The sequence below is a fragment of the Chrysemys picta genome, chromosome 4, assembly GCF_011386835.1.
Source record: "Chrysemys picta bellii isolate R12L10 chromosome 4, ASM1138683v2, whole genome shotgun sequence".
Classification (NCBI taxonomy): Eukaryota; Metazoa; Chordata; order Testudines; family Emydidae; genus Chrysemys; species Chrysemys picta.
This window is the reverse complement of record NC_088794.1, coordinates 121,904,381-121,927,570: the sequence shown is the minus strand read 5'-3', so window position 1 is coordinate 121,927,570 and position 23,190 is coordinate 121,904,381. Positions and strand designations below refer to the sequence as shown.

At 43.6% G+C, this 23,190-nt stretch overlaps 1 protein-coding gene across 4 annotated transcripts in view; it reads left to right on the top strand.

Annotated features, from left to right (window-relative positions):
- Window positions 1-8,359: 8,359 nt before the first annotated feature.
- The window catches only part of GALC (galactosylceramidase), a 59,149-nt gene continuing 44,318 nt past the window's right edge, over window positions 8,360-23,190 (top strand). Inside the window, exons 1-6 of one of the 4 annotated variants that reach the window (XR_010600721.1) lie at window positions 8,360-8,670; window positions 9,978-10,046; window positions 13,479-13,542; window positions 16,426-16,539; window positions 19,124-19,263; window positions 21,548-21,586. Coding sequence is in view for 3 of the 4 variants with exons in the window: in XM_042858579.2 (XP_042714513.2) it covers window positions 8,458-8,670; window positions 9,978-10,046; window positions 13,479-13,542; window positions 16,426-16,539; window positions 19,124-19,263; window positions 21,548-21,586 (639 nt within the window). In the remaining variant the exon portion in view is untranslated. The remainder of the gene's footprint in view (window positions 8,671-9,977; window positions 10,047-13,478; window positions 13,543-16,425; window positions 16,540-19,123; window positions 19,264-21,547; window positions 21,587-23,190) is intronic. The other 3 variants (XM_042858579.2, XM_024103155.3, XM_008165699.4) reach the window with 3 other exon arrangements.

The window sequence follows — 23,190 nt, the reverse complement described above, 5'->3', positions numbered from 1 at the left end:
ATTGAGACCTGAGTCATGTCCTGAAAATCAACAGATTTGGCCTCTGATTGGCAAATGAGATGATGTTCATTCCAGAGTTGAGGGTCTTCTACTAAGAATAATATGCCTCCACAGATGTATTCATTTAGGTGCTCAGCAAAAATTACCCAACTGACTTCATCTGTCTCATCATGATGGCAAAATAATATTACTAAGCAGCTCATATAAAAGCATTAGGATGTGACAAGCTATATAGTCTAATGGATTGAATATGGACTGGAGGCCAGGAAGTCTAATCCTGGCTCGGCCACTGACTCACTTTGTAGCCTTGAACAGTCATTTAACTTCCTTAAACAGAGCTAATAATACTGGTTTACATATCTCACTGGGGTGTGGGAAGATTAACTAATTAATGTTTGTAATGCTTTGAAAATAAAAAATTGTATACATGAGCTCATTGTTATTAAGGATGAGCAAACAAACAGGAAACAGTCATCATTTAGACACTACAGTTCTTCAGCAGCATAAGGAGCAGAAGCAGTTGCTAGCGTAAGCTCAGCAACATCCCTTATGTGGATAAATAGATAAGAGCTGGCTTTCTACATCTAGATCTGACCCTGACTAGCTATGTGATCGTGGGCAAGTCCTTTCACCTCTCTGTGCCTCATTTTCTCCATCTGCAAAAGGAGTAACTATTCTTGTAAAAAGCAACAGAGGGTCCTGTGGCACCTTTGAGACTAACAGAAGTACTGGGAGCATAAGCTTTCGTGGGTAAGAACCTCACTTCTTCAGATGCAAGTAATGGAAATCTCCAGAGGCAGGTATATATCAGTGTGGAGATAACGAGGTTAGTTCAATCAGGGAGGGTGAGGTGCTCTGCTAGCAGTTGAGGTGTGAACACCAAGGGAGGAGAAACTGTTTCTGTAGTTGGATAGCCATTCACAGTCTTTGTTTAATCCTGATCTGATGGTGTCAAATTTGCAAATGAACTGGAGCTCAGCAGTTTCTCTTTGGAGTCTGGTCCTGAAGTTTTTTTGCTGTAAGATGGCAACCTTTACATCTGCTATTGTGTGGCCAGGGAGGTTGAAGTGTTCTCCTACAGGTTTTTGTATATTGCCATTCCTGATATCTGACTTGTGTCCATTTATCCTCTTGCGTAGTGACTGTCCAGTTTGGCCAATGTACATAGCAGAGGGGCATTGCTGGCATATGATGGCATATATAACATTGGTGGACGTGCAGGTGAATGAGCCGGTGATGTTGTAGCTGATCTGGTTAGGTCCAGTGATGGTGTTGCTGGTGTAGATATGTGGGCAGAGTTGGCATCGGGGTTTGTTGCATGGGTTGGTTCCTGAGTTAGAGTTGTTATGGTGCGGTGCGTGGTTGCTGGTGAGAATATGCTTAAGGTTGGCAGGTTGTCTGTGGGCGAGGACTGGCCTGCCTCCCAAGGTCTGTGAAAGTGAGGGATCATTGTCCAGGATGGGTTGTAGATCACTGATGATGCGTTGGAGAGGTTTAAGCTGAGGACTGTAGGTGATGGCCAGTGGAGTTCTGTTGGTTTCTCTTCTGGGCCTGTCTTGTAGCAGGAGGCTTCTGGGTACACGTCTGGCTCTGTTGATTTGTTTCTTTATTTCCTTGTGTGGGTATCGTAGTTTTGAGAATGCTAGGTGAAGATCTTGTAGGTGTTGGTCTCTGTCTGAGGGGTTGGAGCAGATGCGATTGTACCTCAGTGCTTGGCTGTAGACGATGGATCGTGTGGTGTGACCGGGGTGGAAGCTGGAGGCATGGAGGTAGGCATAGCGGTCGGTGGGTTTTCGGTATAGGGTGGTGTTAATGTGGCCATCGCTTATTTGTACGGTGGTGTCCAGGAAGTGGACCTCCCGTGTAGATTGGTCCAGGCTGAGGTTGATGGTGGGGTGGAAGCTGTTGAAAGCATGGTGGAATTCTTCCAGGGCCTCCTTCCCATGGGTCCAGATGATGAAGATGTCATCAATATAGCGTAGATAGAGAAGGGGCATGAGTGGACGGGAGCTGAGGAAGCGTTGTTCCAGGTCAGCCATAAAAATGTTGGCATATTGTGGGGCCATGCGGGTGCCCATAGCGGTGCCACTGGTCTGGAGGTATATATTGTCACCAAATTTGAAATAATTGTGCGTGAGGATAAAGTCACAGAGCTCAGCAATAAGTTGTGCTGTGTCATCATCAGGGATACTGTTCCTGACAGCTTGTATTCCATCTGTATGTGGGATGTTTGTGTAGAGAGCCTCTACATCCATGGTGGCTAGGATGGTGTTTTCTGGGAGGTCTCCAATGCATTGTAGTATAGTATCCTAGCCACCATGGATGTAGAGGCTCTCTACACAAACATCCCACATACAGATGGAATACAAGCTGTCAGGAACAGTATCCCTGATGATGACACAGCACAACTTATTGCTGAGCTCTGTGACTTTATCCTCACGCACAATTATTTCAAATTTGGTGACAATATATACCTCCAGACCAGTGGCACCGCTATGGGCACCCGCATGGCCCCACAATATGCCAACATTTTTATGGCTGACCTGGAACAACGCTTCCTCAGCTCCCGTCCACTCATGCCCCTTCTCTATCTACGCTATATTGATGACATCTTCATCATCTGGACCCATGGGAAGGAGGCCCTGGAAGAATTCCACCATGCTTTCAACAGCTTCCACCCCACCATCAACCTCAGCCTGGACCAATCTACACGGGAGGTCCACTTCCTGGACACCACCGTACAAATAAGCGATGGCCACATTAACACCACCCTATACCGAAAACCCACCGACCGCTATGCCTACCTCCATGCCTCCAGCTTCCACCCCGGTCACACCACACGATCCATCGTCTACAGCCAAGCACTGAGGTACAATCGCATCTGCTCCAACCCCTCAGACAGAGACCAACACCTACAAGATCTTCACCTAGCATTCTCAAAACTACGATACCCACACAAGGAAATAAAGAAACAAATCAACAGAGCCAGACGTGTACCCAGAAGCCTCCTGCTACAAGACAGGCCCAGAAGAGAAACCAACAGAACTCCACTGGCCATCACCTACAGTCCTCAGCTTAAACCTCTCCAACGCATCATCAGTGATCTACAACCCATCCTGGACAATGATCCCTCACTTTCACAGACCTTGGGAGGCAGGCCAGTCCTCGCCCACAGACAACCTGCCAACCTTAAGCATATTCTCACCAGCAACCACGCACCGCACCATAACAACTCTAACTCAGGAACCAACCCATGCAACAAACCCCGATGCCAACTCTGCCCACATATCTACACCAGCAACACCATCACTGGACCTAACCAGATCAGCTACAACATCACCGGCTCATTCACCTGCACGTCCACCAATGTTATATATGCCATCATATGCCAGCAATGCCCCTCTGCTATGTACATTGGCCAAACTGGACAGTCACTACGCAAGAGGATAAATGGACACAAGTCAGATATCAGGAATGGCAATATACAAAAACCTGTAGGAGAACACTTCAACCTCCCTGGCCACACAATAGCAGATGTAAAGGTTGCCATCTTACAGCAAAAAAACTTCAGGACCAGACTCCAAAGAGAAACTGCTGAGCTCCAGTTCATTTGCAAATTTGACACCATCAGATCAGGATTAAACAAAGACTGTGAATGGCTATCCAACTACAGAAACAGTTTCTCCTCCCTTGGTGTTCACACCTCAACTGCTAGCAGAGCACCTCACCCTCCCTGATTGAACTAACCTCGTTATCTCCACACTGATATATACCTGCCTCTGGAGATTTCCATTACTTGCATCTGAAGAAGTGAGGTTCTTACCCACGAAAGCTTATGCTCCCAGTACTTCTGTTAGTCTCAAAGGTGCCACAGGACCCTCTGTTGCTTTTTACAGATTCAGACTAACACGGCTACCCCTCTTATTCTTGTAAAGTGCTTTGAGATCAATCGATGAAAAGTCCTATTTACAGATAAGCAGTGTTAGTATTATTTCAGTGCATTAACAATTTGATGACCTTCCCTTTATACAGAATGTTTTATTGGAGTAGGATCTGTGTGGAAAACTTGGCTTGCTTTTACTGAATATTGTTTACTATTTCGGTTATTCATATTTTGTAGGTGCATGGCAGTACAGCAATTAAATATCCTCCAACGTAGATAATAAAAACAGACCCCATGAAGTGAGAACCTTCTCATCCCGCTAGGCACCCCTATACCAGACCATACACCACCTAACCCACCACACTCCTCCTTGGAAAAGCCTTGAAAAAAAAGTTTGTTATGTAGTGTACTCTGAAGAAGACAAAATCCAGGTTCTGGCACAGCAAAGTGAGAAGTGTATTCCAGAGCCAAGTATCCTTCGCCAATAAAACCCTGCCACCAGCTCACTACTACCTGCCAGGGGACGCTATAATCTTGTAGCCTTAGATAGGGCCGTCCTTAGGATTTATGGGACCCTATGCAATATTATTAAACTGGTGCCCCTATGCCTGACGGCAGCCCGGGGTCTGAGCCCGGGGAGCGGGGGAGGAACGAGGCAGCAAAGGATACCGAGACGCCCCGCTTGCCTCACGGCAGCGGAGACTCACAGTTCTCCGCAGAGAGCCTCATACCCTCTCCCTCATGCAGAATGTGCAGCGCCGACGCATTCGGCTCTGTGAAAATGGCCCCTGCCTCAGGAGACTGCAGTGAGCACTGGGTGTGCGGGAACCGACCCACTCTTACCTACTATCATGGGCAGTGGGTGAAGCTGCCATTTGGGAAGGCTAGTTCCCCAGCCCACATGTGGCCCCGCCCATATTCCACCCCTGCTCTGCCCAGGCCCCGCCCTCTCCCCACTGTCTCCCTTCTCTCTTCCCTCCTCCTCCTTGATTGCCCTCTTCTAGCCAAATCCCTGAACCCAAATGAAGCAAATGACATTTGAAAAAAAATACTCTTCTGCAATTTCTTTCTAAAGAAAATGGAGCATGTTTTCCAGTGCATGCCAGAAGGTATAGACTGAACATGCTGAAGGTACCTAATTAAAAGCACTAAACTTGGGAATAAAAAATGTCAGTCACGGGTTTTTTTGATATACCCTGAAGTTTGTCAGAGATTTATTTGCAAAAACTTTGTAGTAAGGGCAAGTCAGTTGTCTTGCTGAATACAACATTAATATTATGCCATACATGATGCAGCTCTTCTCTGTTTTACATTTTCTTAATCAGTATTTCTAAGCTGATTTTATATTTTAAATGTACTCTTAAACCTTCATAAAGTAATCATTCCAGATTACTACATATTTAACTCACTGAAACAAAGACATTATTTTAAATTAATCAGTCACAGAGGTTTAGTGTGTTCATAACAATGTTCATTGGGGAACACAAATTTACTTTGTGTGATTTCCATAACAATAGACATGTTTATGAAATTTCACCAACTTTAAAAAATATGTTTCCAAAGATTTAAGGCATAACAAAGCATTTTATATCTTACTAAGGTACTGATTTTGCTAGAAGGTTCTCTTAAAACTAGTTCATCAAATAGTCAGAAGTAAAGAAAGGGAAACTCGTTTGTCCAGCTATCTGGCAGGAAAGGGGTGTTGTCCCTTTAAGGGCTCTCTTCAACTAGGTCACTACAAAAAATAATTTTCCCTCTGCTGAAACTCACACCTTCTTGTCAACTGTTGGAAATGGGCCACCTTGATTGCATTGGCCTCGTTAGCACTACAAAAGTAATTGTCCCTCCCTTGGTATTCATCCCTTCTTGTCAACTGTTGAGAATAGGCCACTTCTACCTTAATTTAATTGTCTCGTTAGCACTGACCTCCGACTTGGTAAGGCAACTCCCATCTTTTCAGGTGCTAGAATATATATTGTTTACTGTATTTTTCACTCCGTGCATCTGATGAAGTGGGTTTTAGCCCAGGAAAGCTTATGCCCAAATACATTTATTAGTCTCTAAGGTGCCACAAGTACTCTCGTTGTTTTTGATGAAGATACTGTAAGATGACGGGAGAGAGCTCTCCTGGCAGTTTAGTTATTCCACCTCTGCAAAAGGCAGTAGCTATGTCACCAGCAGCAGCTCTCCCACCAACATAGTGCTGCCTACACGGGGAGGGTTAAGGTTGGTATAACTATGTTCCTTAGGATGTGGATTTTTCATACCTCTGAGCAATGTAATACCGAAGTAAGTGTGTAGTGTAGACCTGGCCTTATACTTTTACACTTGATTGCCAGAGTTCATGCTACTTTCTATTTTCATGAGTAGAATTTGACTTTATTTAAAGGATGCCTTTTTGCCTTTAGCTGCTGCTTTTACTGTGTTGCATAGCCATGATGGCATTTTTTTAATCTTCTATTTTTTTATTTGGATTACACATTTCATTTGTAAAAATGAAAAAAAAATTTCATGCAGCTTGTAGGCATTTCACTCTTGTGACTGTTCCTTTTAATTTCTGTTGAACCAGCCTCCTCATTTTTGCGTAGTTGCCCTTTTTGAAGTTAACTGCTACTGTGGCTGGCTTCTTTGGTATTCCCCCTACTCCCAGGGATGTTAAATTTAATTACATCATGGTCACTATTACCAAGCAGTTCAGCTACATTCACCTCTTGGACCAGATCCTAGGCACCACTTAGGACTAAATCAAGAAGCGCCTCCATAGGTTCCAGGACTAGCTACTCTAAGAAGCAGTCATTATGTTACATTGGGGTACAGCTGTTGAAGGTAGTTTATTGCTCCAGTGTGAGCATACTTGGCTGCTTGCATCAGTGCTGTCTAGTGTATTTACAATTATATTTTGTGGCAGCACATGGTTTACACCCTAGTGATTTGGGGCTGATATTTCCCCTCCAGACCCATCCAGCTCTGTGGTGCAATGGTTCACCTCAGACAGCTTCAGCAGGGCTTTGGAAACAGAGTCCAGTATCAGGTGGTGCAAATACACACAAAATATTAAAACCCCTACAGAGTTGCCAGATTCCAGTTTTCGACTGGAACTCCCAGTTGAACAGGGACCCTGGCGGCTTGGTCAGCACTGCTGACTGGGCCATTATAAGTCCAGTTGGCGGCGCAGAGACTGGCAAGCTCCCTTCCCTCCCAGGAAGCGGTGACTGGTCCTTCCAGCTCCTAGGCGGAGGGGCAACTACAGGGTCTCTGCGCGCTGCCCCTGCCATGAGTGTCAGGTTCGCAGCTCCCATTGGCTGGGATCCCCTTGACCCCAGCCCGGAGCCCCCTCCTGCGCTCTAAACCCCTCACTCCCAGCCCCACCCCAGAGCCTGCACCCTCAGCCGGAGCCCTCATCCCCTCCAATACCCTAACCCCCTGCTCCAGCCTGGAGCCCCCTCTTGCACCCTGAATCCCTCATTTCTGGCCCCATCCCTGAATCTGCACCCCCAGCCCAGAGGTGGTACTCCTTCCCACAAACCCAACCCCTTGCCTCAGCCCGGAGCCCCCTCCCACACTCCTAACCCTTAGGCCCACCCCTCAGCCTGGACCCCCTCCTGCACGCCAAACCCCAGAGCTCGCACCCCAGCCAGAGCCATCACCCCCTCCTGCATCTCAACCCCCTCTCACACTCAGAACCTCTCATTTCTGGCCCCACCCTAGTCCAGAGCTCATACCCGCTCCACAACCACTGGCCTCAGTCCAGAGCCCCCTCCCACACTTCAAATCCCTTGACCCCACCCAGCCCAACCCCCTCTCCTCCATCGCAGAGTTCAGACCTCCAGCTAGATCCTGCCCCCTCCCTGCACCCCAACCCCTTGCCCCAGCCCAGAGCCTCCTCCCACATGCCAAACCCCTCAACCCCCGCCCCCCAGCCCCCTCCTACACTCCAACCCCCAGCCCCAGCCTGGTGAAAGTGAGTGAGGGTGGGGGAGAGTGAGCTATGGGGGGGAAGGCCTCAGAGAAGGGGCAGGGCCTCGGGGCAGGGGGCGGGGCAAGGGTGTTAGGTTTTGGGCCGTTCAAACGATTGGCAACGCTAAAGCCAGGCTCCTGGCTCTGGCCCGCTCGGTCTCACTACGTCAGGCTCTGAACCTGCAACAGAACTTAATTCCTGCCGCCCTCTGTGGCCGGCGTTGAACCTGAGGCTTGACTCCAAGCACCGCCCTCTCTTCCCACGTGTGGCTGGACCCGCGCTTTGCAGCCTCACTCCTGTATCTCCCCCTCTGTACAGCCCTGGCGGAAACCCTTCAGCGCAAAGCTCCGTCCCAAAGCTAATACGGCGCCTACACTCGCTCTACCGCACTCCCAACATAGCGTCGCAGCGCCATTTTCCTGCCCATACACAACATGGCAGCCACTAGCTTCAGCTCACGTTATCACGTGACCTCCGGCCTCCCTCCCCTTTGGGAAGATGGGGGCGGTTCGCCGAGAGGTCTAGCCCCTGTCAGGTGACCGCCGGCTGGCGTGGTCATATGACAATGGCTGGCAGATGGTTGTAGCAGAGTTGCTGTAGGAACGGGCTGGCTGCTATGGACGCTGCTGGAGGGAGGCGCGTACGGCGCCCGGGCCCCCCTCGCCGGGCTGGTGCTCCCTGCGGGCGAGTTCTGCTGTGGGGCTGGGCCCTGCTGGGCTGCGCCTGGTGCCCTCGCCCCCCGGGGGCTGCTGCCGCCGGCTACGCGCTGGACGATTCGGGCGGGCTGGGCAGTGAGTTCGACGGCATCGGGGCCGTGAGCGGCGGAGGGGTGAGCGGGGATGGGCAGGGAATGAGGGGGTGAGGTGTGGGGCAGGGGTGGATAGAGAGGGAATAGGGGTGAATGGAGGGCTGGAGGGGCAAGAGGGTTGGGGAATTATTGGGTGTGGGGACAGAGGTGGGTGTGAGGGCGGGAGGGAACGAACGAACGGGGGCTGGAGAGAGATCAGACAAATTCTGGGTGGCCACCCACTCATTGTGCTTCCGTGTGGGGTGAAGAGAACTGCCCTGAGGTGACAGTCTCTTGTGCTGTCTGTGCATGAGGCCTGCTCCTCGGATTTGTAATGCAGAGTGAAGGGTTTCATCTAAGGAAAACAAGAAAAATAATAGTGTAGTGAAATTCAGAAAAATGAGCATGTGTCCATGTGTGATGGTGCATTGAGGGGAATGGGGTGAGCATATTGTTGCCAGTCAAATTTAGGTGCTAAAAGCATGGCACCAAGTTAGTGTTGGAGGGAGATGAGAAGTTCCCTAAATGTGAGTAGCAGGTCCTGGCTGAGAGAAGCATTTGAGGTTGAGGAACGGTGTGGGAGAGCGCTTCTTGTTCTCCTTTTCCCTCTTGCAAAAAAAATGTGGGATGTGTGTGAGTTGTGGTCTATTTCCAGTTAGGATGATAGGAGAGTCCAAAGGACAAATGAATCTTTGGTGTAACTCCATTGAAATCTTGGGATTAATTTTATTCTTGACCTACATTTTAAAGAGTTCTCTTTATTGTTTTTAAAATATTTAAACCACCGAATGACCAGTAATTTTCCAGGGAATTCTTCCAGTCCAATGATAAGTGTCACGAGCTCCATTCAAGCTCTACTGTGATAGGTAATTAGCACCTCTCTGGAGTTAGCTTGGCCATGTAGTCTGACTTGGGTTTAGGAGGAAGAAAAGCAGAGAAAGCTTTTAGAGGAAAGAAAACCACATTAGTAGGAAGTAGGTTTTTGCTTAGGAAAATGTTCCTGTCTCCTCATGCCCATGTTGGATCCCATTCTCTCCTCCCACTCCCCAATATATACTTCACAACACCATAGTGGTGCTGCAGAAAGCTGGACAATAGACATTTGTTAATGTTTTTCTACTATAAGACAGTAAATTTTGTGTCTTAAAGGGGTGTTGAGTTTTTGTGGTATGTGGCTGGCTGAGTTCCTGCTGACATGATTCCTTAGTTCTTGGTGGGATTTGACTGTGCTGTTAGTTATATTAGGTTGCCTAGAGCCTTAGATAGGAGGCTCTTTTTATATTATTTTATTTGGATTTAAAATAGTAAAGTAACTCTAAATATGCTCTTTTCCCTTTGTTCTTTTTCAGGCTACCTCTCGACTTCTGGTGAATTACCCAGAGCCTTATCGCTCTCAGATCTTAGATTATCTGTTTATGGTAATAGTTCTATATCAGTAAGACAAATATCTCCAGCCTCCTGTAGAGTTTAATGTGTACTCTTATTTTTAATGGCAGTTCTCTAAAATGCATCAGATACTTTTTTAAAAGTATAAAACCCCCTTATTTTCTAAAGTATTAGAGGGAGTGCTTAAATAAAATCATGCTGTTAATAATTATAATGATACGTAGGGCCAGATTTGTAAAGGTTCTTAAATACCTAGATGCTTTTGAAAATCCTACTAGGCACCTAAATACCTTAAAAATCTGGCCTGTAAGCATTATACAAAGATTAACTAATACTAATTTATTAATTGACCTATAACTGTGATTGCAAACAATATTTTGTTGTCTTTTAGCTGATAAGTAGGGCTTCTGATGTTTGGTTTCTAATTGATAAACACTGACAAAACATTCCCGATATAGAAATATGAAATAGGTGTTTATCCAATAAACTCCAGAAATGGTTATTTGTCTCTAAGCACTTGCCTACATAGAGAAATAATGCAGACTGTGGGCCTGTGATTTCTAAAGCATGCTAATATGCTGCATGTAAATTGGTACATGTAGAATCTGCTGGTGTGCACTAAAGACTTCCTATTTAACTTTACCATAGTGTGGTCTGGAATAGTCCTATGTGAAAGTGCACTAGGGTACAGTACAAAAAATTACTCAGTACAGTATATACAAAGAGAGAGCCCTAACTATCCTCCTCCTCCCCCCTCCCCCCCCCCCCCCGGCTCCCTGGATTTTTGGACGTCCATGTACACCGCAAAAATTGCTAAAAGTAACCATCCCCCCAAAATAAAATTAATAAACCCCAATAAACAGAATTCTTACTGATGATTGATCTAGGAAATCTGTATTCTAATTCTGGCTCTGTTATTGACTGACGTGATTTAACTTTGGGTAAGTCACTTAGGTCCTGATCCTGCAAACACTTAGTATGTGATTGTTTCTTTGCATGTAAATAGTCTTGTTGACTGCAAAGGAACTACTTGTGTGTAAAGTTAAGCATGTTCATTAGTGTTTGCAAGATTAGGTCTTAACCGCAATGAGACCAACTGTCTCTATATGTAAAACAGTAAATACTGGCCCAATTCTGCAGCTTGGTTTGCAATCCTGTCTAAATACAAGATATTATGGTTAAGGCTAAGATTTTTGTCATGGTTATTTTTAGTAAAAGTCATGAACGTGTCACAGGCAATAAACAAAAATTCACAGACGCCGTGACCTATCTGTGACTTTTGCTGCTGCAGCTCCATTTTTTTCCACCACCAACTTGATGGCTGGGAGCTGTGGGGTTCCCACTCCGCCCATGGTGGCTGAGACCTGCAGGGTGACCATATTTCCAAAAGAGACAATGGGACACCCCAGCTGCTCGACTGAGGCATCCCCCTTGTCCCCGTGTCTCTCCCCCCCTCCCCCCCCGTGAGGCTGTCGCCCATTACTGGAACCCCAAGGAGGGTCCCCTCAGGAGTTTGTCACCTGTGGCTGGAACTTTGCAGGTGGCCCCTTGTTGCTGATGTTGCCTGTGGCTGGAACCCTGCCAGGGCCCCACTGGCTGTCAGCTCCAGACTCCTGCAGACCCTGTGGCTTTTGAAGCCGAGAATGTCAAGGAGGTCTCAGGACCTCCATGACCTAAATGTAGCCTTAATTATGGTTATGAATACAGTAACTTGAAGTTACTGTTTGTCCTGTTTGTGTGGTGATAACTTTTCTGGGACCTAAATTTTGAGGCTGAACAATCAACTCTTATTACTCCAAGGTGTGGTAGCTGCCAAGAGTAAACACCCTTGTTAAGTTAAGAGGAAACAACTAATTATACTGAAATGACTAAACAATTTGAGGGTACTTCCTCTTTGATTAGCCTAGATTATGGTTATTACCATCTTGTTATTTCTGTTGGGAGTTTATTTAATTTTGGAAATAGCGATTACTGAGATTCCCTCTTATTGCTATTCTGAAATAGCTAATGATTAAATATTTTGGGATATTGGGCTAGAACTGGAAGGTTTTTTTTTTTTCTAGTTTAAAGGTGGATAAAGGAAGGATTGAGGTGGTCATAATTATTGTGGGTAGTAAATCCTGAAGGCAATATTGAATCAGAGTGCAAAAGTATGTATACTTCATGACTTCTGAAAATTACTGTATATTTTAGTTGGCAATTGCAGAGTATCCTTGCTCTCTAGCTTGTTAAGATTGCTCCATTTCAATACAATTAATATCCTAAGGTTTGCCTAGGATGCAAATTTAATTAGTTATGGTTCTGAATTCTTTAGATAATCCAGTAAAACACTTTTATACCAGTAAAGCTGTCCATTTAGAGGTCTGTACCACTTAACTATATCTGCACTGATCTAGTTACAGCAGTACCAAAACTGTACAGACAGGCCCTAAGTGCCAGGTAGGAGTAGTAGTTGCGCAATAATAACTTGTGCTGTGCCTTGAGAGGGCAATATGCCACTTTCAAATAGCTATTCCCTTGGCTTCAGCCCTGTGGAGCATAGTTTCTGTGTTAGAGAGAGAAGTAGCTATGGAGGTTTTTGATGGGGAGCGGGGAAGAGACATGATGTAGCTGCCTTTGCCTTCTGTGTACTCAGTCATCTGGAAAATGGTCTTTTTTGCCCTTTTTTTCACTGAATTTGGGAATGCAGCATATGACCTCTTATATGTAGAAATTACTTTACCCACTACAGAAATTAATCAGTTATGGTTCTGAATTCTTGAGATAAATGAATATAAGCACCTTTATACCAGTAAAACTGTCCATTTAGAAGGGTGTACCACTTTAACTATATCAGTGTCTAAACAGGGGTCTCAAACACGCGGGCCGCATGCAGAGTTATTTCCTGTGGCCCACCATAGCTCCCTGGAAAAGGTGTCAGTGATGTGGCCCGTGGGCCAATGTACTAGTCCTCGTGTGGCCTCCGTGGTAATTTGAGTTTGAGATCCCCAGTCTAAACTGATATAATTACATCAGTACCAACCCTCAAACTTGCAAACCTTTTTAGTTTTTTGAAGGAACATGGTCATTTTGAAATCTAGGCAACTTAAAATAGTATTGTCCTACATCAGCCTCTGGACCGCCGTACGCATTTTTTGGCTTTACCTTGACATCTTCCTATTTTGTTAACTTTGCTGTGCTAAAGATCCCAAACAGGGAAACATACTAATAACTACAAGAGAGACCGTGAAACCGACTGGAAACCAAGTACTCTCAATTGCACAAAATAAATAAACTGGAAAAAGAGGAATAGCTTTTCCTTCTAATCTTTCACTTGCATTAATCGTAGGTGATTGTAATAATAATGGGTAAAATATTCAGATAGAAATGTGACGAAGTTGATGGTGATGCACTTTTTAGTTGGACATTCTTCTGCTTATAGTGGGAATCTATATTCATTGATATTTTTTTCTCCTTTTTTAAAGCCAAATTTTGGTGCCTCTTTGCATATTCTGAAAGTAGAGATTGGTGGTGATGGACAGTCAACAGGTATGAATTCTTGGGGGACTGGGCTTACTGTTTTTATGCAGATCATTCTTCACTTCAAATGGTGTGGCGATGCAATAGATGAAATACTACCAGTTTAGTGATAAACATTGTGATTTGTTTCACCTCATTTGAAATAGCAAGACTCTACATGATACACTTGGGACTGCACTGCCATGTCTAAAAATGTTTGCTGCTAGCAGGCTTCTAGTACCATTTCTTGAATTAGTGTGGGAAGGGTCTTTTTTTACAAAAGAACTGTGGTACAGACTGTTACTTAGTATGGGTATGTCTATACTACCCGCCAGATCTGCGGGCAGTGATTGATCCAGCGGGGGTCGATTTATCGCATCTAGTTTAGATGCGATAAATTGACTCTCGAGTGCTCTCCCGTCGACTCCTGTACTCCACCGCCATGAGAGGCGCAGGCAGAGTTGACGGGAGCAGCAGCAGTCGACTCACCGCAGTGAAGACACCGTGTGGGAGTAGGTCTAAGTATATCAACTTCAGCTACGTTATTCATGTAGCTGAAGTTGCGTAGCTTAGATCGATTTCCCTCCCTCTAGTGTAGACCAGGGCTATGGTGTATTCTAGAACAAAATAATATCTGCTCCCAATGGACAGGGAGATCGTGCTAGTGAGATGTATTGTAGGGTTCCAGCCATAATATTGAATAGCTTTAGTGTTTCTCAGGTGTCAGCTCCGCTGTGTGAACTAGATATAAACCTTACTTAGAACAAGATAGTTCTTTGTTCTGCTTCCTTATTTGGACATCACACTTGCCTAAGAAAATCAGTTTCTGTGACATAAAGATGAGTGGTGTGTTAATTGGGTTTGATTGATATGAGTATTGTCTGTCTTAATGCTCCATTTTCATACTTTTTGACAGCTCTGGCGAGGTGTGCAAGTGCGACTATTACTGACTAGATTCTGGGCATTAAACGTTAATACTCTGGTACCTACAGTCCTGGATGTCTAAAAGTCCATTTTTTTGACAGGAATTAATTGATGTTCAACAGAGATTGTCAGTCAGTACGTTGCTGGCAGAAAAAGTGGACTTGTGCGTGTCCACAGGGAGAGAGAGATCTCTATCTATCTATCTCTTCTTGAAAATACTGTACTAACATTATTTAGTCCTGGTAAGTAGTGTCTTGGTTTTCAGATGAGGAAACTGAGGTACAGAGATGAAGGGACTTGCCCTTGGCCTTGGTGTGTGACAGAGCCAGGACTGGAACTCAAGAGTTCTTGGCTCACAGTCCTGTATGTGCTTGCATACTCAGTCTATGTCTAACACACACATCACTGTAGTTTCTGGCCATTCTCTTAAAAAATGAGATTTGCTATTATCCCTCTAATGGGGAGAACTATCCTCCCCTATTACTGCCACAATTTTAAAGTGTTCAAATCCTAATGGTTTGCCGATTATCTGACTTGCATTGTTCAGTGATGGTCAGTGTGTAACTGCACAAAACTTGAGTTTATCTTTTGCTAAAACAATTGAATATTATATGGTGAATCCCAGAACTTCTTCCAGCAGTAGAGAAACCCCTCAGTAATACTAGTCCAAATCTTATGTGAAAGGGAAACTTTTCATTATTATGATATAGTGTAGTTTTAACTGAACTCTTGGTTTCATAACAAGTTTCCTCCCCATGTGTTTGTTTCTCTTGCCCCCAAGAAGTAAACATGCAGTAATCTTTGCCACACTGCCTGTAGTTTCTCAGCTCAGAGTCCTTCCATGATGGTGAAAATATTTTTTGTTCTCCTCCTGATACTATTGTGATAATGTTCATGCTGTGATTCCTTGGCCCAAAATAATATTGAAGATAGACTTAGCATCACAGTAATTGGGGATATAAAAAATCGACTAGATCATCAATCAATCCTTCTGCAAGGATAGGGCATAGTCCCTTTGACAGAAAACATATTCATGTTAAACTGATACTGTACTTGATCATGGTCAACAGACATAGGCTATGTCTACACTTATGCGGCATGTAGAATATAGACACTGCACGTCACTAGCAGTGTGGATAGTGAACTGCGGCTTTGTAGAGTGTTGCATTACACAATTGAACCCCCAGGGTATATAGTCTACACAGTCAGCTCTGCTTCCCTTATCAACACTACTATTTTCAGCAGTTTAGTGCCGCAGTGACAAGTGTGGATGCAGCCTGCCTTTCAGTGCGGTGTGTAGCTGTGTGTAGTGCCTATACTCTACATCAGTGGTTCTCAAACTAGGGCCGCCGCTTGTTCAGGGAAAGCCCCTCGTGGGCCGGGCCGGTTTGTTTACCTGCCGCATCGCGGTTTGGCCGATCGCGGCCAATGGGGACTGCAGGAAGCGGCGCGGGCCGAGAGAGTTTGAGAACCACTGCTCTACATGCCACTGTACGTATAGCCACAGCCTAACATCTGCACTGCAATCAAAGGTGTAATTGCAACATGTGCAGATGTACTTGACTAGCTTTAATTTAGCTAGCATAAGTACCAATAGCAGTGCAGCTGCTGCAGCGTGGGCTGTAGAAGCCCACCCAGGACTCTGGGTACTTACTTAGGCAGCTAGCCCATGGTGCCTGTGGCTTCACTGCTATCGGTATGCGCACTAAATAGATTAAAGCTAGCTGGCGTATGTCTACATGTGCTGCAGTCACACCTCCGCTTGCAGAGGTGATGTACTCTAAGAAGGAGGGATGGCTAGTCATTCATGTTGGCTTCCATTGTTCACTTTGCTTTCAAATTTACTTCAAAGAATGCATGAACTGTGCTTGCGGTAATTGCCTAGATATTATGGTGATGAGCAATATTAAAAAAACCCCTAAGATGCATAGGAATTTGTCATGACACAGAAAACAATTTAGTGAAATATCTTTGTTGTTTCCTCTGTAGATGGTACTGAACCCTCCCACATGCACTATGAAAACGATGAGAATTATTTCCGGGGCTATGAGTGGTGGCTAATGAAAGAAGCTAAAAAGAGGAACCCCAACATTAAATTGATTGGTAAGGGCTTGTGTTTTCTCAATGTTCTGTCTTCTGGCTTTCAAACACGATTTCATACCTGGCTCATTCTTAATTGGCTCCTTAGCGTTAATGAAACAAAGTATTCTTTGTCACATTAGCCAGTGTACAGTCAGAGTTCCTTCAATTTGTCTTACCTCTCCTTTTAAAGAATATTATTGTGTGAATTTTGTAAGGTTTTATTGTGACAACGCGTTGTTTGGTTTTTTTTTTTTTTTTTTCCTCTTCTCCCCAGTGCTGGGTGATATTTATGTTTGGCCTAAATCACTAAACTAAAACAGTCAGTATGAGAGTGTCACACTGTGAGATCCAAAGGCTAGAGACAATACATTCAAGACTAAGAATCCCCCACATTATGCATGCTCATTCTTCCTTTTTCCCAGATACCCTTTTTAGGAGGAATCTTTTCTAATCCTACACACAATAAACTAACTTTTCATATCTTCCAGGACTCTATTTATTTCCTTCAGACTTCTATCAAATGCTTTCAAAAACTAGCTCAAGCAAATGTGCTTTGACTTCTGATTTTTCACCTCAAATGGGTAGACAAGTTCTGTGAGGCCTTTACTGTTCTGTTCAATTTAAGTCAGAGCCCAGTGTCTCCAGCTGTGGAATCTATCTGTTGCTACTGAAATGTTTTCCAAACTAGAAGTTGTCATTTAAACTAAAAAATGGTTTCTGTTCTTTTATGGCTGCAAAGAAAATGTTCCAAACCTGAACTGAACATGAACCAATGCAGTGATTTGGAGTGGGTGTCTGAGTTACCAAGCTCATGTGTAATTCCATAATTCCAAACCCACCTCCCATGTTCCAAATGACCCTAGAATTCCTTACCGCGTTGCCAAAACCTCCGGCTTCCCCTCTGACACATCTTTAATCCAGTTATAAGATGTTAATTCTTAGTCAGTCTATGGCAATTTGAAAATGAGAGACTTAGAGGCAGAGTAAATTAAATTGAATTTAATATCAAAATAATGAAAAACCCTATATTTGTATATAAAAATGAATAATATAATTTAGTAAAAAGCTTCGTTGACAAATTTACTGCAGGTTGCTGTGGACTTTCTAATCTACTTAATCAAAGCGCCTTAACTACAGAATCTTCCTGGAGAGCTGATAGGTCCACCTTGCCACTGCGCCACTATTATGCTCACACCAAAGTTGCCCCTAAAAAGTACAGGAGCAGCTGGAGGAGGAGCTCTCTTTCTCCTCACCAAGGTCCTGTGGCCTCAGGGTCGGCAGAGCTGCCCCCATCACTCGTTGTGGCAGAGCTGTCCCCCCTCCCTCGTTGTAACGAATCCCTAGCTATACCAAACAAATGGCTTGGATCCCCAGGGGTTCGTTATAGTGAGAGTGTACTGTAATTTATGTCTCCACTATTTATTTATTCAGTTTATACAGTTTGCCTGTTTGATAAACTCAGTATGAACATTCGTATTGCAATATAAGTGTTGCCGAAATAAGATTGCATACACATACACATAGGAAAATCTCTCCAAGCACAGGTTTACAGCAAGTCTATTAACTTTAAGTGTTAACATATTTGCTATTTGAATCTTCTTAATGACTGAAATCATTTTGAGTTCTTGGAAACCAATTTCTATGCTATCTCCCTTCTATTTGATCACTGGTTTACTGTCACACCTGTTCTGATACCTTGCTCTCGTGCATTTCTTCACCTGCGTAATGACCACACTGCCTTCTCTGCCCCCTGAACCATTTGCATTGTCTTAGAGTTCTGACTGGAAGAGTTGCCTACGTCATGAATTATGCTGTTTTGTAGTTTAGTGTTGCTTAATAGTTTATAGTCAGGAATATTTGGAGAGAACCATCTTTATATATAAAGAATGAGTGAATGATGGAGCTCTTCCTCCCATAGGGAAATTTAACGGTGCATCACTGCAAGGGGCATGAACTAGATTACTGTGGGAGTACCTAGAGTCTACAGATGAGGATCAGAAATCCGTTGTGCTCTATAAACATAGAGTAAAAGACAGTCCCTGTCCTGAAAAGCCCACAGAAACTTTGGAAGCAGAATTTAATTTTTTTTTTATATAATCATTAAAAAGAAAACAGACCAGTTATGGTACAAGAATTAAAATAGGACCAAATCCTTGCCTTACTTGAGAGATTAGTCCCATTCACTGCAGTGGGCTAAAAGTCTATGGTGAGCAGGATCAGACTCTTGTGTTGAAATACAACAGAATGTATTGCTTGATCCTGCAGTTCAAGAATAGTGGGTTTAATTATTATTATTTTTATTTTACTAGATGTAACTCATCATTTGAGCTAGTCAAGCATGATATGTTGGGTAGATGATTGTCATTGCTTAAAGATAGATTCTTAGGTGGAAAGATTTCACTAAGGATGTACAGCTTGTGCTAGATTCTCAGCTAGTGTAAATGAAGCATAATTTCATTGAAGTCAATGGAACTACACTGATTTGTAGTGAGGATCTTTCCTTGCATCTTTCAGTTAATATAGGTGGTAGCTTGCTCTTGTTTCTTATTGATGTATGCAGTGCGCCTAATTAACTGTCCTTCTCTTTTGATTTTTCTCTTTGTAGGGTTACCTTGGGCATTTCCTGGATGGATAGGGAGGGGTCAGAACTGGCCCTATAATCATCCGGATGTCACTGTTTACTATATTGTTTCCTGGATTCTAGGTGCCAAGCAGTATCACAATTTGGACATTGATTATATTGGGGTCAGTAAAGTACACATCTCAAATTTCTGTTTGTTTGTTTGTCTGTTTCATAATTGTTCTTTGTTAGTCCCTGATTTTGATTCTCCACTCCCATCTCCCAATCACTCTGTGGGAGCCAGTTAACAAATCATTCCATATCCAGAGCATTATGTTTGCCTCTGGTTTTTGGTGGAGCAGGCAGAAGTCACATGGGCTGGCTTTGTTTTGCTATTCTTAGGCCTTGGCTACACTTGGGACTTCACAGCGCTGCCGTGGCAGCGCTGTGAAGCGCGAGTGTAGTCGTGCCGCCAGTGCTGCGAGAGAGCTCTTGCAGCGCTGTATGTACTCCACCTCTCCGAGGGGAATAGCTTGCAGCACTGTGAGCGAGCGTGCAGCGCTGCAGGCTCTGATTACACTGGCGCTTTATAGCGCTGTACTCGCTGCGTTCGGGGGGGTGTTTTTTCACACCCCTGAGCGCAGCAAGTTGCAGCGCTGTACACCGCCAATGTAGCCAAGGCCTTAGTGGATGCAATGCTGATTTTCAGTATTTGAGGGTTCTGTACTCTAAACTGTATAAAATGAATGGCTGACTTTGTCTTGTGCAGTTTGAAGTTCATAGGTAGTAACTCAAAATGTATTAAGTGAAGTTTGAGAACTTCCCAAACCTAGGTTATATGACCTATGTCAGGGACTGGCAACCTTTAGCATGCGGCTTACCCTGGGGAGCCCTGTGCCAAAGGTTGCCGATCCCTGACCTATATAATGCAGTAAAAAGCAACAGGGGGTCCTGTGGCACCTTTAAGACTAACAGAAGTATTGGGAGCATAAGCTTTCGTGGGTAAGAACCTCACTTCTTCAGATGCAACCTCACTTCTTCTTGCATCTGAAGAAGTGAGGTTCTTACCCACGAAAGCTTATGCTCCCAATACTTCTGTTAGTCTTAAAGGTGCCACAGGACCCTCTGTTGCTTTTTACAGATTCAGACTAACACGGCTACCCCTCTGATACTATGTAATGCAGTGATATACTGACAATATTTTGCAAAGGAGCAACAACATACAAGTTCCCCCTTAGCTTGTGATAAATTACGTGATCCTGAGGTGCATGTGTTTGTAAGCAAGTAGAGGGACTGTGCTGTTTATTTTCTTATTTAAACAGATTGTTTCTTATAGCTAGAATGAAAGAAAGTGGCAGATCACCTGAGATCTGGGGACTTTGCCTCTGATTTCAGTGGAATTTCACCCACATGTTACAGGACTGAACTTGGTCCACTGACTATTTTGAAGCTGTAGCAGTGTGCTCAACTTGTTAAATATGAAGGGTTGGAAACCTAGTTTGGAATTCTGAAACTGCAGTCCATGGACCCCAGAGTTCACACGCACCTTTCAGCAGCACAGAGAATGTGTTATCTGATTTGTTTGCCTCAGCTGGAGGCTATTTCCACCCCTGGATATTGTTAAGTCCTTTCTGCCTGGGTAGATTTTTATATCCCCCATGGTCAGTGAATGAGGACGATATTTCTGAAGGGCAGTTTTATTTCTGTTTTGCCTTTGGAATAGTCACTTCCCTGCGAATAGCGTGGAGCTCTTGGTGTCTAAATTTCTCATAATTATTTGAGTTATGCTGTGTTTGGCTTCAGCACTATATTATACAGGAAACAATGTTTGGCCTTTATAAAGTTGATGGAAATATTTCTAAGTGGAAGCTTCATTTCTGTAGACTATATGCTCTTGGTGATATTTTGTTTGGTAGAACCCTTTGGTTATGGTGTCTTAAAAATGGGGAAATAGCGAAGACTGTATTGAGCAAGAGAAACTCATTGCCAGTTAGCTGTTTTAACGGTTTCATAGCCACCTCTTCTTGCAGCAGATGTGGTACAGATTAGATACCATCAATTGTTTTCTTAATATATGAGGAACTTCAGAAGCCTTTTCAATGCATGTGTTTTGATGGGACTTCTGAAATCAGTCCAGTAATGTTAGAATGTGCAAGTTCAAATTTGCAGTCATAGGCTTGTGTAAATGTAGAAACCTACTAATAGGCAAGTTATTCCTTTTCAGAAGGAAGATAGGTAGTTATGTCTAGGGGCCTTTGAACTTTATTTAAAGCTGCCACCTTTAGAGCCAATAACAAAAGCAAGTGGAGTTGCTCTCTCCTTACACAAGAATCTGAAGCCACAGAATTCAGTTACAATAGTGGCTGTATAATTTTACAGATTAAAATATTCCTTTTTTGTATTGATGTGATTAATTTTACTCTTCAGACTAATACGTTTATTTTTGAAATTGCTTTTTATGTTCTATAGATATGGAATGAAAGGTCATTTAATCGCAAATATATCAAGGTATGTAATGATTTTATCTTTGTATGTACAGTGCTACTATATTTTATCAGTATGTGTAAATGACTTTTGAAACTTAGAAATAAAGTGTTTTGGCAGTTGTATGTAGGTTGATCAGCTTTTCTGAATTTGACTGAGTTAGGGTTCAGTTCTGCAAGTAGAGCCCTGCGCGGGACTATTTTTTAATCCCACTCCTGTCCCGCCCTGCAATACCCACTCCCACCTGCTCCTGCATTGTTTCTTGTTTATCCTGTTCCCATTTGCAAAAACCATATATCCCACAAATCCTGCAAGAGACAGATTTCCCCATGTTACACTAAAAAATCCCCCCAAAACCCCACAGTTGGTTTTATATATAAATGGAATTCGGACACAATTTTCACCACTAAAAGAATAAAACAAATCTTGCTTAAACCATGTAAAAAATACTTACTCTTCTGTTAGAAAGAGAGTTGATGTTTATTATATCTCTCGCTTACATTTAAGTATTAAAACCTTTATTTAAAAAATATGGCTTTACATTGCTGAAATTCTATTTATGACAAACTGACAAGAGATTTAGTGTGTTTTCTGAAAATTACTGCAATCTGTTTCCCCTCACCCCCCAATCCCACCTGCAACAAAGTACATTTTTTCTGCTCCCACTATTATGGCAGTGGGTCCTGCGGGATCCCAGTCCTGCTGCAGGGCTCTGCCTGCAAATACACTGCCCACTGAACTCCCATTGTTGCCCATAGTGGTTCCAGGCGTGAAGTGCCTTCAGGGTCAGATCTCTCTCTTCAAATTTAAGTGGCTGAAATAAAATTGCTTTGAAGTCAGGATAGTATCACCTTAAATTGTGGGTGGTAATGCTCTCATGTGAGGAAGTTACATATGGAACTCTCATCCCTAATGGAAACTCCAGTAGACACCATTAGGATCCTTCAGGGTGGTCACTTTTGATTTCTGTTGGCTGCTACTGAAGGGCCTGTAGCCCAGTAGACATGTTGCATTGTTCCAAAACCTAGTTGCCAACTGGAACCAGTTGAAAATCTACAGAAATTCCACTGGGAATAATAACATCATCCTTTATCTTATCACCACAGAACTCGTATAAGGTTTTCATTATGGTACCAATTATAAGTTCTTAATGAAATGCAGAGTATATGTTTAATTCTATTTGTCATGGTTGAACTGGAAGTTTTCTCACAAATACCCATGGTACCTTATCAGGGGAACTACATGCCACTTCCAAAGCTAAATTCTGCAAGAGGCCAAACTTCTTCAACACCCATTTAAAATAAAGGGAAGTTAAAGTAGCTCAGCCCTTCACATGACAAGGCCCTGATGGTGACTCAAAACCAAAAATACTTACCGTTGACAGAAGATGTGTAGTAGGGCATGTAACATTAAAGTGGAATTTTATTAAGGCAGGTAAACGGTTTCTACCTTAAATTCAATTCTCTTTTGTTGCATTTTAATCTTTAGGAAATAAAAATTATTTTTCTCTTACATTTAATACTGGATTGTATTCTCTATGGACTGACATTGAATTTTCCATAGAAGTGAACAAGGATTGGATCCCAGACTAGATTACTCTATTAATTATAGAACTGCTATAGAACTTC